The 17221-nt window shown below is 54.4% G+C and overlaps 6 protein-coding genes across 6 annotated transcripts; 4 read left to right on the plus strand and 2 right to left on the minus strand.

The window, feature by feature from the left end:
• Nucleotides 1-2095: 2095 nt before the first annotated feature.
• Nucleotides 2096-4087, plus strand: V2A60_007211 (amino acid/polyamine transporter I; the record flags this gene model as incomplete). Its single annotated transcript, XM_083258496.1, has 5 exons — nt 2096-2432; nt 2500-2795; nt 2932-3131; nt 3237-3814; nt 3900-4087. 5 exons carry the CDS (start codon nt 2096-2098, stop codon nt 4085-4087), a joined length of 1599 nt encoding a protein of 532 aa, XP_083114622.1.
• A 558-nt stretch (nt 4088-4645) lies between these two features.
• On the minus strand, nt 4646-6691 carry V2A60_007212 (A/G-specific adenine glycosylase; the record flags this gene model as incomplete). The annotated part of the gene is made up of 1 exon (XM_083258497.1): nt 4646-6691. One exon carries the CDS (start codon nt 6689-6691, stop codon nt 4646-4648), a length of 2046 nt encoding a protein of 681 aa, XP_083114623.1.
• A 2251-nt stretch (nt 6692-8942) lies between these two features.
• Nucleotides 8943-9740, plus strand: V2A60_007213 (uncharacterized protein; the record flags this gene model as incomplete). Its single annotated transcript, XM_083258498.1, has 1 exon — nt 8943-9740. The coding sequence occupies one exon, from the start codon at nt 8943-8945 to the stop codon at nt 9738-9740; it is 798 nt and encodes a 265-aa protein (XP_083114624.1).
• A 355-nt stretch (nt 9741-10095) lies between these two features.
• V2A60_007214 (uncharacterized protein) lies at nt 10096-12541 on the minus strand (the record flags this gene model as incomplete). The annotated part of the gene is made up of 2 exons (XM_083258499.1): nt 10096-10840; nt 12102-12541. 2 exons carry the CDS (start codon nt 12539-12541, stop codon nt 10096-10098), a joined length of 1185 nt encoding a protein of 394 aa, XP_083114625.1.
• Nucleotides 12542-13541: 1000 nt separating this feature from the next.
• On the plus strand, nt 13542-14717 carry V2A60_007215 (uncharacterized protein; the record flags this gene model as incomplete). The annotated part of the gene is made up of 1 exon (XM_083258500.1): nt 13542-14717. One exon carries the CDS (start codon nt 13542-13544, stop codon nt 14715-14717), a length of 1176 nt encoding a protein of 391 aa, XP_083114626.1.
• A 583-nt stretch (nt 14718-15300) lies between these two features.
• On the plus strand, nt 15301-16813 carry V2A60_007216 (flavin-containing monooxygenase; the record flags this gene model as incomplete). Its single annotated transcript, XM_083258501.1, has 2 exons — nt 15301-15457; nt 15519-16813. 2 exons carry the CDS (start codon nt 15301-15303, stop codon nt 16811-16813), a joined length of 1452 nt encoding a protein of 483 aa, XP_083114627.1.
• Between the last annotated feature and the right edge of the window lie 408 nt (nt 16814-17221).

The raw sequence follows: 17221 nt of genomic DNA on the forward strand, positions 1-17221 counted from the left end.
GGGCGGCTTGCGGTTTTGGGAGGGTGGGGTGGACGTTGTAAGCCACTCTATACGATTCATGCCAAAACAGAGAACAAAAAACGACTTTTTTTTTATTCTTCATCTTGCCTTCTTTCAAAGTCTCTATGGAGTACATTGATTTATTTTTCTTCTTCGTAGAAATAGATTTGCGATTGCATCGCTCCAATCCTCCGCTGTGCTCGCTGGTGGCTTCTGTCGTCTTCTACCAGTATGTAGCTCGTCCCCTACAGTCTGCCGTGGCTGTGGTGGCTGTGGTGGCTGTGATTGTGATTAGCGTCCTTGTTGTGTGGCGAAAGAAGACGGGAATCATGAATATATGCATGCATGCACGGAGGAACAATCTCTCAAAAAAAGGGCCGATGCTCTTCTTTTTCTTTAAATTGTTCTGGTTTGCGCATGCACATCACTCCCCTTTCCAACATCTTTTTTTTTTTTCATTTTCAAACACCATTCCCATCAGTGACGTACTGATACAGCAAACGGGGACAGGACCACCCCCAATTTTTCCCTTTCCTCTCCATATCTCACGCGCATTTTATATTTTATATCGCGCGCCCCTCGTCTAAAGCCAAGACTCTCCACAGGGCCAACTTACCCCGTAAAAAAAATAATAGCATCAGTCAGATGTGGTTTTTGCTTCGTCTCCCCCTTGCCCCAGAGTGACGTAGGTGATCCGTACTGAAGAAGAGGGTTTTTTTCTTCTTGTCGCATCGCTGTCCTCGGCCTCTTTCCCCCCTTCTCTCCATTCCCTGTAGAAGCCATTTGCGCACCCCCCCAAACTCTCACATCTTACCCCCCCTTCGGCCCTGGGCCGGCCACTCCTTTAGCTGCTGCATGCGCGCGCACATGGCCAGCCGGATGCAACGACAACCTTGGGCTAGTGTCGGATCGACAGCACCAATAGTTTGCAAGCCAATGTTTTATTTTCATTTTAATTTTTATTTCGGCCTGGCGCGAGCAGCACAATGTACTATTAATGAAACATTGCCTTTTGCAACCAAAACATTTCTGTGCTTCCAGAACACGTGCAGAATTTTGATTCTTCTTTTCCAACAAACTGTTTTCGACCTGTTTTTTCCCCCCTCTGACCCGTCTTTACGATTACCCTGGCTGTCGATTGTCGATTGCTACCTCGACAAAGCCACAGTCGTGACATCCACCGCCCGCATAATTTATAGCGCATCAGAGACCCTCTACACTCCACTGTCGCCCACTGTCGCCCACTGTCGCCCACTGTCATCCACAGTCATACTGGGCACACCTTGGCTTCTCCTTGGGTACTTGTAGGTACCTCCTTCCAGCGCCTTGGCTAAAAGCCTCGCACCTCTTTACTTACTCGCCTTTCCCCTTTCGCATCTTGTACTCTTGTACCTGTTCATCGAATTTAGTCTTTTTTTTTCTCTTCTTTTTCTTTTGTTCCTTCTACTTCTTCCACCCCTTATTCAGGCCCTCTTCGCCTTATATTCGGCTCCTCCCCCGCCGCCGCCTCCACGTTGCACGCCCTCGTCTCCCCAGCCCACACCACAAAGCACCACAACAACTTGGGTTCTCTTTGGGTCGACCTGGTCATCAGCAAACGGCCACGCTATTACTGAGTAGTACACTATTAGCGACCAGTACAAGGCACTCTCCCACACAACCACACACGCAGCTTGCGGCTGAGACAGCTCAACCACACACGCCAGCTCATCTATATTTGGTTGCATGCCCATTTTTGTCTCATCTCTATTCTTTTTCCCCAGTCTCCGATAAACCCTCAAACCAGAGAGACGGCCCCATCTTTCCCTTCTTCACTCCTGTGGCGGCGCCCGCATCCCACACGCCCCCCCTGGTCGCCTGCCTGCTCTAGGCATAGCCTCACGTGCGCACCTCTCTCATCACCGCGCTTCTGCAGCCAAGTCATTTACCTCTCAACGCTCGCAGCCTCGTCTGTCTTTTTTCTCTTCTTCTTCTTTTTCTTCTCTCGCATCCCATCTCGCATCCCCCCCCTCTCGCCCTTATTTTTCTCTTCACCCTCCCCCCCCCTCCCCCCCTCGTCTCTCTCCCTCTCAGAACCTCCGTCTTCCCACCCATCATGTCGACTGGGTTCGACTCTGCCAACGGCTCTGGCAAGATGGACCTCAAGAACGAAGACGCCGCTCCCCGCATGTCCACCGAGGACAATGCCGACCACTTCCTCGAATCGCTTGGCTACAAGCCCGAGCTTTCGCGCAACCGCTCCACCGCCCAGGTCGCCTTCATGTCCTTTGTCCTCGCCTCGATCCCCTACGGTCTCGCCACCACCCTCATCTACCCCGTCATTGGCGGCGGCTCCGTCGTCGTCATCTGGGGTTGGGTTCTCGTCTCTCTCATCATCGTCTGCGTCGCTGCTTCGCTCGGTGAAATCACCAGCGTCTATCCCACTGCTGGAGGTCAGCTCAGCCTAGCTTGCTCCCGCTCCGCAACGCTCGTCCCTGCTTGCTAACCGTTACCGTCTAGGCGTCTATTATCAAGCCTTTATGCTCGCGCCCCCCAATTGGCGCCGCATTGCCAGTTGGGTCTGCGGATGGCTCTACGTCGTCGGAAACATCACCATTACCCTTGCCGTCAATTTCGGTACTGCCCTCTTCTTCATTGGCTGCATCAACGTCTTTGACAAGGGTGTCGACGCCGAAGGCAACACCATCCCCATGATCGAGGGCAACAGTTGGCAGCAGTTTCTCATCTTTCTCGCCATTACCGTCCTCTGCAATCTTGTTTCCTCCCTGGGAAACAGGTGGCTGCCCTGGATTGACGTAAGTCTGCATGCAATGCATCCTCCAGTTCCCCACACCGAACTATCCCCGAACACGGCTCCCGGCTCCGGGCTCCGGGCTCCGTGTTCCGTGCTCCGTGCGCCGTGTTGCTGCTTCATGCTAACGTGCGCCACAGACGGCCGCCATCTTTTGGACATTTGCCGGTGTCATTGCCATTACCATTACCGTCCTCGTCATGGCCAAGAACGGCCGCAACTCTGGCTCCTACGTCTTTGGCCACTTTGAGACCAGCTCTGGCTGGCCCAAGGGCTGGTCCTTTATGGTTGGTCTCTTACACGCCGGCTACGCCACTTCATCTACCGGCATGATCATCTCGTACGTCTTCTTGCATTGACTGGTTTACCCCTGCCCCCCGCACGACGCGAGGCTTTTTTCCTTTCATCCCCGTAGAAACAACCTGCGCTAACACACTTTCTGCAGCATGTGCGAGGAAGTCCAGGAACCCGCCACGCAGGTCCCCAAGGCCATGGTGGCCACCATCTTCATCAACACCTTTGCCGGTCTGCTCTTCCTCATCCCTCTCATGTTCGTCATGCCCGCCAACGAAATCAAGGCCATCATCGACTCGGGCCAGCCCGTCCCCTACATCATCAAGTCGGCCGTCGGCTCCCCCGGCGGCGCCATCGGCCTGCTCATCCCCCTCATGGTCCTCGCCCTGATCTGCGGCATCGGCTGCACCACAGCCGCTTCCCGCTGCGTCTGGGCCTTTGCGCGCGACGGCGCCATCCCCGGTTCCAAGTGGTGGGTCCAGGTCAACAAGAAGCTCGACGTGCCCCTCAACGCCATGATGCTCAGCATGGTCGTCCAGGTCGTGCTCGGCCTCATCAACTTTGGTTCCGCCGTGGCTTTCAACGCCTTTTCCGGCGTCGGCGTCATTTGCCTGACGGCCTCGTACGCCACCCCCATTGCCATCAACATGCTCACGCGTCGCGCCAAGGTTGCCGATGCCGCGTTCCGTCTGGGCAAGTTTGGCTATGTCGCCAACTTTGTCGCTGTTGGTATGTCCCTTGTTCTCCCCCTCTCCCAGCTCTGGCACGATGCATGTACACATGAATCACGCAAGTCACTAACACAGCTGCGCAGCCTGGTCTCTACTCGCTCTCCCCCTCTTTTGCATGCCCACAAACTATCCCGTCACCGAGGTCGACAAGGTCAACTTTGCCTCGGTCGTCTTTGCCGCCGCCATGGCCATCTCTGCTCTCTGGTACATTGTGTGGGGCCACCGCAACTACGCCGGTCCTCCCGTGCAAGAGCATCAGCACATGCAATAAGTTTCTTCCCTAGGCGTGACTGGATGAGATGCGTAATGTGCATGATGTTTTTTTTTCGATGCCGCGAATCTTGATTGTGCGCTTATAGCCACGGGTCTACCTACACGCGGCGTTTTTTTGCATGAACAATTTGGATGCGTGACCGATCTATATATTTATATATATACCAGACTATACCCTACAATTGATATATATTTTCAGCGCGGACGTGTATAAACCTCGCGTCGTAATGCGCCGACAGTCAAATATCGGCCAGATGCTCAACGTCTACAAATTGATTTCCCTTGGACAGTGTTTGGGTCTTGTTTCAGTCCATGGGCAACAATGTCCAATATGGAATCGTGACGGTGACATTTCAAATCAAAGCCACTATGTAATCCAAGTGCGACGTTCAAATCCCTCTTTTCGCTTCCCTTGGTTTCTTTGTCTATCCATGTGGACACATGCAGTTACACCACCTCGCATCGAGTCCCTAGTCTACAATTGAAAAATTTACTTGTTACACATATTGTAAAGCCCCCCCCCCCTCTGTCTTTCTTCCCTCGGTCACCATTTTCATCATACAGCTTGCTTGACCAGGTCCCAGCACCTTCGCATCCCCGTACCCATCGACTCCGTCTCCACGCTGTCCGACCACCGTCCACTCGTCGCGCCATCGCCATCGCCGACGTCCACGCCCACGCCGACGTCGTCGCTCGTCGTCCCCCGGAGCCTGAACAGGTGCACGTGCATCGTCAGCTTAATGTGCGAAAACAGCCACGGCACGCTGCCCAGCTCCCCCACGTACTCGAGCGACGGCGAGTCCTCGTCCTCCTCGTCCTCGCCACTGTCTCTGTCCCGACCTGGTGGTAGGCCCAGCGTCGCCGCCACAAACTCCCTCGCCAGCTTGGCGCGCCGCCGGCCCGCCGTCGTCGTCGTCGTCGTCGTCGTCGTCGTCGTCTTGGCCGAGGCCGCCTTTGATTTCTTCGTTTCCTGCAGCAGCAGCGCCGGGCTGCTGCTGGGAAACTCCCACAGGCCGGCCAAGAGGCCCTTGGCCGGCCGCTTGCGGAGCAGGTACCGCCCGTCGGCGCGCACCACGGCGCACACGAGCGTCTCCTCCTCGCGGACGGCCTTTTTCGCCGTCTTGACGGGGAAGCGCCGCGCGTGGCGCACAATGACCTCGATGTCGGCCTTGCTGTGTGCTGCTGCTGCTGCTGCTGTGGTTGTGGGCTTGCTGGTGGTGGGCTTGCTGAAAAAAGCGGACAACTTCGCCTGCTTGCCTCCCTTGGGAGCTGCTGCAGCTGCGGCAGGTTTCTTCTCCGTACCCTCCTCGTCGTTGTCGTCGTCGTCGGCGGCGCAATGTTCGTCAAACGGCCCGCATAGGCTGCACAGGTCCTCCATGTCGTCGGCGACGGGCTCGGCGACGGCGACATTGTTGCTGCGCTGCTGCTGCTGCTGCTGCGTCTTCCTCTTGCTCAGCGCCAGCCCCTCGCCGTAGGCGCGGCAGGTCGACGTGATGGGACACTCGCCGCAGTTGGGCTTGGGGGTGCACACGGTGCTGCCCAGCTCCATGAGGGCCTGCCCCCAGCGACCGGGCCGGTCGCTCCGCGTGTCCCCCGGCGCGGGCGCGACCGCCTTGCCGTCGCCGTCATCCTGTTGCTGCTGCTGCTGCTGCTGCGGGTGCACCCCGTCGAGGGCCACGGCGTCGACGAGGGCCTCGGCGGCCGCCCAGATGGCGTCGACGACGGCCTTGTCCGTCTTGACGCTGCCAAAGAGGCCGAGCTGGCGGCTGAGCACGCGCAGCACGTTGCCGTCGACCATGGGCGCGGGCCGGCCAAAGGCGATGCACGAGATGGCGCCGGCCGTGTAGGGGCCGACGCCGGGGATGCGGTCGGCCAGGTCGCGCGCCGACGACGGCAGCAGGCCGTCCATGGCGGCGTCGCCGACGACGAGCCGCGCCGCCTCGTGGATGCGCGTCGCCCGGCTGTAGTAGCCCAGGCCGCGCCACGCCGCCAGCACGTCGTCGGGGCTCGCCCCCGCCAGGTCCCGGATCGTCGGCCACCGCGCCATCCACCGGTTCCAGTACTCGACCACGACGGCGACGCGCGTCTGCTGCAGCATGATTTCGCTGATCCACACCTCGTACGCCCGCTTCTCGAGCGCCGCTCGCAGCCCCGGCGACGGTGACGACGGTGACGATGATGATGATGATGAGAACCGCGACGGGTCCACCCACGGCTTCCGCCACGGCATCGCCCGCGCGCCGCTGACAGAGTCGAACCAGGCCAGAAAGTCCGCCCGGGCGGCCGCCCCCCGCGCCCCGCACAGCAGCAGCGGCGCGTGGTAGGCGAGGCTGTGGCGCCGCGCCGGCGGCAGGCTGGGTGGAGGCGGCGCCGCCTCCGAGCCGAGGGAAGCGAGGCGGAGGACGGCTCGGTACGCCTCGAGCTTGCTGCCGGAGGAAGAGGCCGTCTTGCGACGCTTGGCGGGCCGCTGCGCGGGGGAGGCGCCGCCCTCGGAGTCGTCGCTGGCCGAGGGTGAGGGTCTCGGGCTAGTGGTGGTGGTGGTGATGGCGACGCGTGATGACGCGGGAGGACGCCGTGTGGCGGTCCTTGTCTGCCCACGCATCGTCAAGGTTCAGGAGCGGCTATGGACGCGTTGTTTGGGACGAGCTCGTGTGTGTGTGTGTAGTTTTTTTGCAAGTTGTATACGATGTAGGGGGCCTTGTTAATAATCCTCTGCCTCTCATAGGTCGCCCCCCCGCGGAATGGTCGTTGGCCGATGGTGACTTTACGCGTCTGGAGGCGACCATCGGAGACGGGACCCACGTCATGAATTTCCTTTTTTGGCCAGCCGGGCCAAGGCAGATATCACGACGGGCATGCTTATTTTCCAGGAAGAAATTGAGAAAAAGGGAAAAAAGAAAAAGAATAAGCATAAGAGCAGGGAGATGCTTTTTGTCTTTGACTTGAGCATCATAACCCACGGCCAGGGGATGAGCCGTGACTGCGCCCTCCCCCCCCCCCCCGTTAGGGGACAAAAAAGATAAAAAATGTACAACACCCGGTGTTCGCTGGTCGTCACCGACCCAACTACTAATCTGGCGCTCAAGTGGTTATCGATCGGAGATCAGACGGGATCCAGATTTCTCACTCGGCTATGGTCGTACATGCTGATGTGGTTAGTAATTCTGCCTTATATACTAACATGGTCTGGGCGATAGTTGGTTAAGAGAGGCGCCTGCTGCTTCATGACCAGGAACAACTCGCTAGCTGCTTTCGAGGCAAGGCCTTCGCGAGCAGAGCCTCTGGATTGTGATATGAGCATTTCCCCTTTTCCGGCAGTGGACTCAACCAGGCGCGACATGGATGAATCTCTGCGAGGACAAAAAAAAAATCATAATAATACTAGTAATCAGCCAATGGCCGCTGTAGCCACCACGAACGCGCCGCAATTACACTACAACCGCTCACTGAAGCAGGCCGCAGCCCAGGCAGAGAAGCAAAACCAATGTTGAATCGTCCAGCAAGATTTCATAATGCAGAGTTTACGCCTTGTTTTTTCCAGATAGGAGCAGCGCCACTGAATGGCCGGAGGGCCTGTAGCAGGGCGCTCAGCAGGCCTGCCGGCGGCGACGTCGTGCAGGGGCTGTGCCATCAACGGGGCCACTCGGTGAGTTTCGGCCGCGGCGCTGCCGGACCTGGCTTGAGTGCTCCGGTAGCCTGCTGTAAGCGTGGCCGTCATGTGCCTGTTCGAGCCCGAAAATTGATTGCCTGAGTCGATGAGGAGGGTCCGGCATCGTGTGCCGGAAGCTAGGACTGGCTTGGCCCTGATTTGTCCTCGGGTTACTCCATTCACCAGCCAAAAAAGCAGCCAATTGTCAGCCAAAGTAGGTCTTACTATAGCTAGTGCTCCGATATTTACTGTCCATAGAAATCTACAAGGTAATATAATAATAAGCTCTTGGCCAAGTACTATACTACTATATATTATTATCTAAATTACTCTGGCTATTTGAAATAGAATATAAAACATCCGGAAAATAGCCTCTAAGCTAGCTAGCTACTACAAGTACCATATAAGAATTTCCATTAGTCAGGGAAACATAAGAGAAAGAGCAAAAATACCAGGCTAAATATCTATAAGCTTACAAGAAGTAAAACGCTCATTTCAGAGTATACATGGAACTGAGCTAGTAAACCCCATCAGTCGGACAACTACCAGGCGTGATGCATAAACTGAACTGATCTGCACCATCTGCTATCATATTGCTAGGATATATGTGACCCTCTCGCCTGCGGCTTTGCTCCGTGCAAATAAGCTGGCCGGATCAACTGCGCTATTCTGTGGGCGGTGAACTAGGGCTTGATCAACGTAGCTGCATCGCTACAATTATCGTATATAACCAATAACCGTACCTCGATACTTTCTCGTGGCCTCTCGCAATATGTACCGTTCTGCATATCAAAAGAACAGTGAGGAGCGGCCAAGTCATAAAAGTTGGAGATTTGTGTAGAGTATTGTATTCGGGCAATGGAAACATGCAGCTTGGGCCATCAATGCCCAACCATCTCTTACAATCATTGCGAGTTGCGATGTGGAAAACACTTTTTTGTGATGGATTGCCAAAAAGCGGCAGGACAGTCCCGCTGGGTACTGGGTCAACTCTGACCTCTGATGCCCCTGGTCCAGCCTGTCTCCACCCACAACAACATCGACCGCAGCGCGAGATTGCCATTTGATAGTTCTTCATTGACAGAACATCACCTGCCAGGTCACACATTGGTGGCCCTCGTTGACAACCAACTACTGGAAAGTATCCGGCTCAAGTTACCAAGATCTCTCGCACGTTCGGCCACCTACCTGAACATCTTTCGTCATGGCGCCACGGGTTACCAGTTGGGAGGAATTGCTTTGGGTATCTGAAGAAGTCGATGAGGGCACCGGAGAATTCCAATATACCATGTTCGCAACAGTGGAAGACGACGCGATATACTACGGCCAGTTGAACAAGCCCAAGGCGGACATCTTACTCCAGCATGCTACCAACTCCCTTTCTCGAATTCCTGACGAGAAAATCTTTCCACGGTGGCCTCAACGTCTCACTCTCACCAAAGCGCCCGAGGAGCTCCCATCCGACGTTTTCATCAAGCGGGTCAGTATAGCGTTGTACGATATATTCTTAAAGCACAAGGTCGTGCACCTCCTCCCTCAGGCATTGATGGAAGAGGCAGAGGCAATGGAGGTATTACGGAGGCGACCGCACCCAAACATCGTTGGATACCACGGCTGCCACGTGCGACGAGGCTACATCACTGGACTTGTACTCGACCGACATCCTGATAATCTGAGCAGCTACCTAAAGGGTGGCCGTGCCATCCAAGATAAAAAGCTCTTTATAGAATCACTCGAGTCGGCTATTCATCATTTGCACTCGCTTGGGTGGGCACATAATGACCTCAACCCCACAAATGTCCTTGTAGCAGAGGACATGAGGCCTATTTTGATTGACTTTGGGTCGGCTCGTAGGATTGGGGACAAGTTGTCGACTAGCCGTGGTACGAAGGGTTGGATAGATTGCGAGATGAAGGATTATACGACGTCAGAAACTCGACACGACACTTTAGCTCTCGCCAAGATTCGCGCGTGGCTAGATGACCCAATATTTGAGGATTAAGTAGCTGTGCTGTACATTTCAAAGTTTGTGGCTAGTGGGTTTGCATACGTGGCTGGATAGGAAGGGCAGAGTTTCGAGGCAAAGAAACACTGTGTCTATTCGATGGCTTCGTGCTCTAGCGCATCGCACCTTGCCTTGCATTGTGGACAAAGTCGATATCTGGTTGAAGGATGCGCTCCAAAGTCACCTCAACACTGGCATTGATCACATTGATGGCACTGGTTAGATGGAGCTGTGATCTGGCAGATGTTACTGCCATACAATGAGCAAACCATCCTCCTATCGTTACTATCGCATCGCCATCTTAATCAATTCTAGGCTGTCCGAGCCATTGAATGGGCAAGCGTCCAAAACGTTAGGCAATGATACCTTCCTGAAGAAGAGCTGCTTTCAATTCTTCTAGGGTTGAAAGAGGCTTTGAGTCCTGGAAGACACCGTGGGTGTGTTTCTTTTCAACATACACGTTATTGCCTGTGCAAGAAATAATTCCATCGGCTCCCAGCTGGAAGGACCAGCCCGTGGTGATTTGTGCGGGCTCAAACCCGATGATATCCTTAGTATCCACCATCAAAGTGCTCTGTGGCCCAACTAGGAGCTCAGTCTCGGTTCGGTCCCTTGGGCCGTCCAAAAGCTGCAGTGCAATCAAGCTTGCAAGGTTGTTGAGGTGTAGGAACTCGGAGAAGTCGTGGAAAAACGCCCTGGGGACTTTTGCAGCCTTTGTAGGAACTTGACCTTCCTGGAACTCGAAGGGTACAAAGGTTCCGTTGCGCTGTACTTGAAAGACGTGGCCACGAACAGGCTTTGCGGCCAGCTCTCTTACGGGAACGGGCTTCGTCCAAAAGGATTCGGAAATACCCGAAAACTGGACTCTGACACCATACAGGACATTCCCTTCAGGGACCTGAAAATGAGCATGCAAGAGATGGATACCGAACGAATCATGGGCACCATGGCGAGCAAAAAGTTCGCCCAAGTTCTTGAGCGTGGTATCAGATATCTCTGGCTGAGCCTCAGGCTGCGGTAGGCCATTGGAGCTGCACGTGGCGTTATTAGTGGCAGCACAAGGATTGGAGGGGATCTCGGGAGCAGTGCACGGGAGTCTGCAAGGTCATCAGCGCCGGGCGAGCGATGAAGACCGGGAATGTCCACGACTGTGAGAGTTTGGGCAGTGGCCATTTTGAAGAAATAACAAGAGGAAGAGGTAGGTATCTTGATCGAGAACGGACAAGCACACTGATGGTGAGAATTGATGTTGACGAAGAGTACCTTGTGAGTTTCACCACCAAAAGCAAGGAAATGGCACTCCTTTTATACCCACAGCATCTACTGTTTACTTGGTGTGCTCAGCCTCAGCCTGCTTGCCACCTCGGATGCCTGCGTCTAATTCTGGTACCTCCTGAGGCAGTCACTACCAACATTCCTAGCGCGCAAACATGGGTTGCTCAGTTCGTTGTGACTACTGATAAATACAAAGGATGACGATGTAACCACTTCCGGCATCCTGCATCCAACAGATTGACGGGCTGCTGCCTAATTATTCAATACATGCCGGCGGGCTGGCTACATTGTGTCGTTGGCCTTGAACGTGAATACCCGACTCCCGAAAATCGGGCCCCTCGTCACAGAAACTGTTGGATGCAGGAAAGCAGGATAGAAGAGAGAGCAGAAAAGTAGAATGCTTGATTCATTCAAGAGCCATCTTCTGTCTGGGGGCATCACTATATATATGCACTGAACCATGCCCTCAGCTGTTTTATCCTACTTTCTGATATTGAGACCTCGTCTGATGGTGACCCATCGGCATTACGCCGGAAAGCTAATCGTAGAATTGCGCCAATCTGGCCTGCAGCCTCACTCAGAACCCGTAATCTACCCCGGTGTTCCTCCCCTTTGATCCCAGAGATGGCCCAAAACTCGTCCCAAAAGGTTTCTCGCAGTAGTCGCTTACATGCATAGTCATGCCAGCCATCTTTGGTCATGAACCCTGTCGTTAAGAAGAGAATATCTAAATCCATCCCAAAGGGCATAATCGCCGCTATAGACCAATCGACGACTCCTGTGATTTCGAACGTGTCCTCATCAACTAGAATGTTTGTTACTGAGAAGTCGCTATGCGTGAGGGCTTGTGGGTAATCTGGGCTGAAGAGCGAGGGGAGTGTCTGCAGTAGCTCGGATAAGATCGAACCCGGCAGGATGGATGGGGATTCTTCTGCCAGCCGGGCCAGCCTTTTGCGGATACCTTCCTGCTTGTCTGCTTGGGATTGATGGCTAACCAAGCGAGGGCTAGACCAGCATCGCGCAAAGTACCTTGAAGATGTAAGCAAAATGGCCACAATCGATTTCGGGTTATACGGGGTTTACCGAGCCAGGTGCTTGACAAAGACTTGATGCTTGGTCTGCTCGTCGGGATCCATTTCCACCTGAAAAGCCAGGACGTTGATGCAGGACGAGCCTCGCAGATAGGGCATGGAGTAGATTAATAGTGGCGGGTCGGCTCCCTCGACGTTGCCATGACAGGTCGACTCTGGTACAAGGGTTCCGTGGATCTCCTTGGCCAACTTGACCATCTCCTCGTCCAAGACGGCCTCTGGTTCTCTCAAGGACACAATGAGATTCTGTTGCGGCCCAGGGCACCCACTGCAGACAACGGTGTAGCTCATTGACCCGGGGCTGTCCACGGGGCAAACCGTCGAAGCACCAGAAACGCGCCGCGCAATCTCGTCACATTGCATCCGCGACGGCGATTTGCGGCCGCTAAAGAAGCGATCGACTACCTCTTGGGCCCAAGAAGACTGTGCCATTATCAAGCGTGCAATTTTTTTTTCTTGACATTGGGCAACCAGCGCAGTCCAGACTTTGCAGCCGGGAGGAGATTTGTATGGTTGAACCGGAGAAACATTCCCCCGCAACCTACACATATATACGCACTTGGGGCAGAACGTGGTTCGCAGATTTAATTATTCCCGTTGTTTAAAGGCTCATCTCGCTCCTAGGGCTTTATATATAAATCAGTAGAGCTTTTACATTCCAACATGGCCCCTGTGCGGTCGTACAGTGGAGAGATACAAACAAGGCTTAGTAGCCTCTGTATGCTTACAGTGGGCATTGTCCAAAGCGCAGGGAAGAATGGCCATGTGGGCTCCTCGGCGAGCAAGTGGCGCGATCCGAGCAGAGGCGCGATCCGAGCAGAGGAGAGCTAATTCTGGGGTGTTTGGGCGGGTTAACGGGTGTATCGAGGAAACAGGCACCCGTGTAGCTGGCGCTCAAGCTTATACAAGAATCCTTCAGAGCTCTGCAGATGCCGACGCGAGAAATTCAAAATTCAGGGCAGGCCGTCCAACGGTCCAGGCAAGCGCAGTGCCGAGGAAGATCAAGGCTGGCCCGACTCGGGCTGCTGTATTGGTCGGAAGGCGACACGATACACTTGTTTGACTCTTGTGCACTGACAAGTTTTCTTATACGAGTACACCAGAACCAATCAAGCAAAACGCTTCGATTTTGAAAACCACCTCCTGCGCGGCGCACTGTATTTCTTCTTCTTTTTCTTAAAAAAAATTCTCTTCCGTTTTGCGATCACGTTATCGATCCGAGCCTCGGATTATAGTGCATGTTGTTGGCAACACAGTCCTGCTCACTTGTGAAAAAGAGAAATGAGCCGGCTAGGACTTATTTTGAGGGATGACTCGTAATTCTGTTGCTATATAAATCGTTCAGAGTCGAACATCGGCCGCCAACAGGGGCTCCATAGACAAGACACTTGACGCCCGACTTAAGCAAAATAACAAACCACAGCCTCTCAGGATGGCTAACTGGGCTGTACTATCGCTCTCGATTCTATCTCTTGTCGGTGTCTTGGCCATGCACCTTCAGGGTCTCCAGAATGGCACGGCTCACATGCTCATGGACAACCTCTTTTCACCGAACCCAACTCTGCCAGACACGGACACCATGCTAAAGACGTCTTGGACTCGACTGTCGTTGGTTGACTTGGACTTTTCCATCATGGTGAGCGTCTTCTCCACCATTCTCGACTACCGCAACGTCGGCCTTTTTCTGCAAGGAAATCACTTTTTTGGCCTGTGGATGTCGGTATGGACTCTGGTCCTTTTGGAATCCTTTGGCCGGTTTCCTGCGCGAAAACCGACTCCTCTGCGGGACAGATTTTCATTCGTAGCCTGGGGCTTGGTCATGGAGTTTGTCGGGGTTGCTGTTGGCTTGCCGGCGTGGTGTGCTGTGAATCTGCAGTTTTCACCATCGCACGAGGTTCTCGCACTGCCGGCGGCACAGTCAACAGAGGATCTCGGTTTGCTGTCGCTATCATTCCTGGCAACGACTGGCATTCCGTCTCTGCTCATGGTGATGTTCAGCCCAAAAGAAAGCAGATTCATCTTCTCTCAGCAGACGTGGATTGTGATTCGCCTCTTTCACCCCGTCCTCTTAGCCATCGGCTACATGCTTCTACGTGGCGCGAGTCGAGGCTACCATCGGCAGAAGCATAATCCACACCGCGCAACTGTTGCGAGACATGCAAAAATGGTCAACAAGGTTTACTCTGTGGCATTTTGGATTGCAGCTGGACCCCATTTATTTACTCTAGGCATTCTGCTGCTCAACTGCCTGGTTCCCCGCCTGTTGCCAGCACATGTCGCCACTCATTTATCGCTCGGCAAGCTCTGGCCAGTATCATCTATCTGGCAGGGATTCTTTGCCAAAGTCGACACCGTCACGCGCGGCGTATCCGTGTTTATGACTGCCAACGAAGTAATTTCAACAATGGCGGCGTTGATATGGGCTTGGACCAAAAACCGAATGGCTGCGCCGAAGCACAATCTCGATCATCTCCGAGTCGGCGCCATCAGTACAGTATTTACGGCCTTGATATTTGGTCCTGGAGCAGCAGCCGTTTCACTGATTCGGAATAGGGATTTGCTATTGCACCGAGCAGAGATGCAAGTAGACAGCTACAAATCGAGTTGAATAGAATTGGGGCGGCAGCCCGGCAAGGAGGGGATGGGAACCTTGTTTTTAGAGCCGGTAGCTAGTGTTGGCAGCGGCCAAACGAGATCCCGTACCATGTCTGATAGATCGGGGTGACTAAGAGTAACGGATGATTCCGTCGCGCTCGAGCATTAAATCACGACACCTGTCTCTCCGAATCGGATAATCAGTCTGTGTCCTATCATTATTAGTTAGCTGATTACCCCGCACGGCATCACTATAACGGAGGCGGGCCATGAAATTGCCAGGATGGGTCCTGTCCGGAGCTGGCACCGGGTTTATGGTCCGGCCAACAACACCCGAGGAACTAACTAATTAGACCGCGGCATGTTATGTCGCGCTCGGCTATGACATTCGGGCCACGATCGCGCCAATAGACTGGAAACTGATTTCTTCCTCTTCCGCGTTACTTTATATTATCCTCATCTGACTTTATTTTGATTTCGTCTTTTTCTGCACGATCACTCATTGAACCCATTTCCAGACTGCCACCAAAGCGCTGCCGATCAAGCTAGTGCCTGTATCCCTTTTCTCTCACACGTATTACTGCCTAATTGCGGCAATGGCAGTGCAAGAATACGACGTTGTCATCATTGGTGCCGGCATCTCCGGCATCAACTTTGCCTACAGGCTCAAAGAGCGCAATCCTCATCTTACGTACTGCATCTTGGAAGCTCGGGGCGACATTGGAGGGACATGGAGCATGTTCAAGTATCCTGGTATGTCTTCTCCGCCATCATGCATGTTCTGTCGCAGTTACTCATCAAATCATGTATCAAGGCCTTCGCTCGGACTCGGATCTATACACTTTCAGCTTTCCCTGGAAACATTGGAAATCATCAAAGTCCATCGCACAGGCCGACCTGATCCTTGACTATCTGCACGAGGCAGTTGCAGAGCAAGGCATCGATAAGCATATCAAGTTTGACCACAAAGTCAAGAGCCTTGATTTCGACACGACAGCCAAGTCGTGGACCTTTACGTGCGAAACGAGCAAGGGTAGCGTAACCATCAAAGGCCGCTTCGCGCTGGCTGGCACGGGCTACTACGACTACGACGAGCCGCTGAAGGCTGAGATCCCAGGCATCGGCAACTTCCAGGGCGATGTCATCCACCCCCAGTTCTGGCCAGAGGGGCTCGATTATACGGATAAGAACATGGTCATCATCGGTTCCGGAGCCACAGCCGTCACGCTCGTGCCCTCCGTCGCCGACAAGGTCGCCCACGTCACCATGCTGCAGCGTTCGCCCACGTACATTGTTTCCGTCCCCGGCGAGGGCCTCTTCGAAAAGATCAGCAAAGCCTGCCTCCCGGCCAGGCTCGCCTACCCGCTGATCCGCTTCAAGTGGACTCTGTCGGCGTTTCTGCTCATCTTTTTCTGCCGCAACCTGCCCAACCTCGCGCGTCGCGCCATCCTGCGGCGGACAAAGGGCGAGCTGCCCAAGGGCACGGCCATTGACCCGGACTTCTCGCCGCGCTACGCTCCCTGGGACCAGCGCATGTGCCTGTGCCCCGACGCGGACTTTTTCGGCGCCCTCCACAGCGGCAAGGGCAGCGTCAAGACGGGCGAGATCGCCAGCGTCACGGCCAGGAGCATCAAGCTCAAGTCTGGCGAGGAGCTGAACCCGGACATCATCGTGACGGCCACCGGCCTCAGGCTGGCGCTTCTCGGCAAGGCTGTGCTGTCGGTCGATGGCGAGCGCGTTCCCGTTCCCGATCGATATGTCTGGAGGGGCTCCATGCTGGAGGGTGTGCCCAATCTGTTCTTTTCGTTTGGGTACGTCGACGCAAGCTGGACGCTCGGCGCAGACGCCGCTGCGCAGCTCGCAAGCCGCATCATCGCGGAGCTGGCCAAGTCTTGTAACGAGTCCATCTGCCCGCGCCAGACAGAGGATGAGCTTCGGACCATGAAGTCGCAGCCCTTCTTCTACCTGCAGTCGACGTACGTCAAGAATTCGCAGAGCGTCTTGCCCAAAGTCGGAGATGCGAAGCAGTGGTTGCCGAGGAGGCTGTACTGGCGCGACATTGCGCACGCGTGGTGGGGGGACATTCGGTCAAGCACAGTGTGGTCATAGTGAAAGAAATATGTAATTAGTCTATTACTTTATACGGTTCATTCCATCTACTGCCTCCAGAGTGCCTCGTGGTATTACTATTTAAAGTTCGTATTCCCGTCATCCGTATTCCCGACGCCAGTAAGTCCTGTATCTAGTCGAGTGACGTCGCGCACCAGCAGTGAGCGGACGAATACTGCGCTATTCTAGCCACGCGCGGCACACTCGGTATCAGAGGTAGCTGAAAGTAGGCAGAGGTGGCTTAGAAGAGCGAGTCTAGAAATTGATTCACTGCCGCAATTTTCTGATGCCCACCGCCGAGTTATCTCAACGCGAAATGAGGGGGCGATAAGTTCGGACGGTGCAATTCATCTACCCGGCATGTGTTTCTTCTTCAGTTTCGTTTTGAATCCACAAATGTGCGCATAA

The sequence above is a fragment of the Cordyceps javanica genome, chromosome 4, assembly GCF_051103115.1.
Source record: "Cordyceps javanica chromosome 4, complete sequence".
Classification (NCBI taxonomy): domain Eukaryota; kingdom Fungi; phylum Ascomycota; class Sordariomycetes; order Hypocreales; family Cordycipitaceae; genus Cordyceps; species Cordyceps javanica.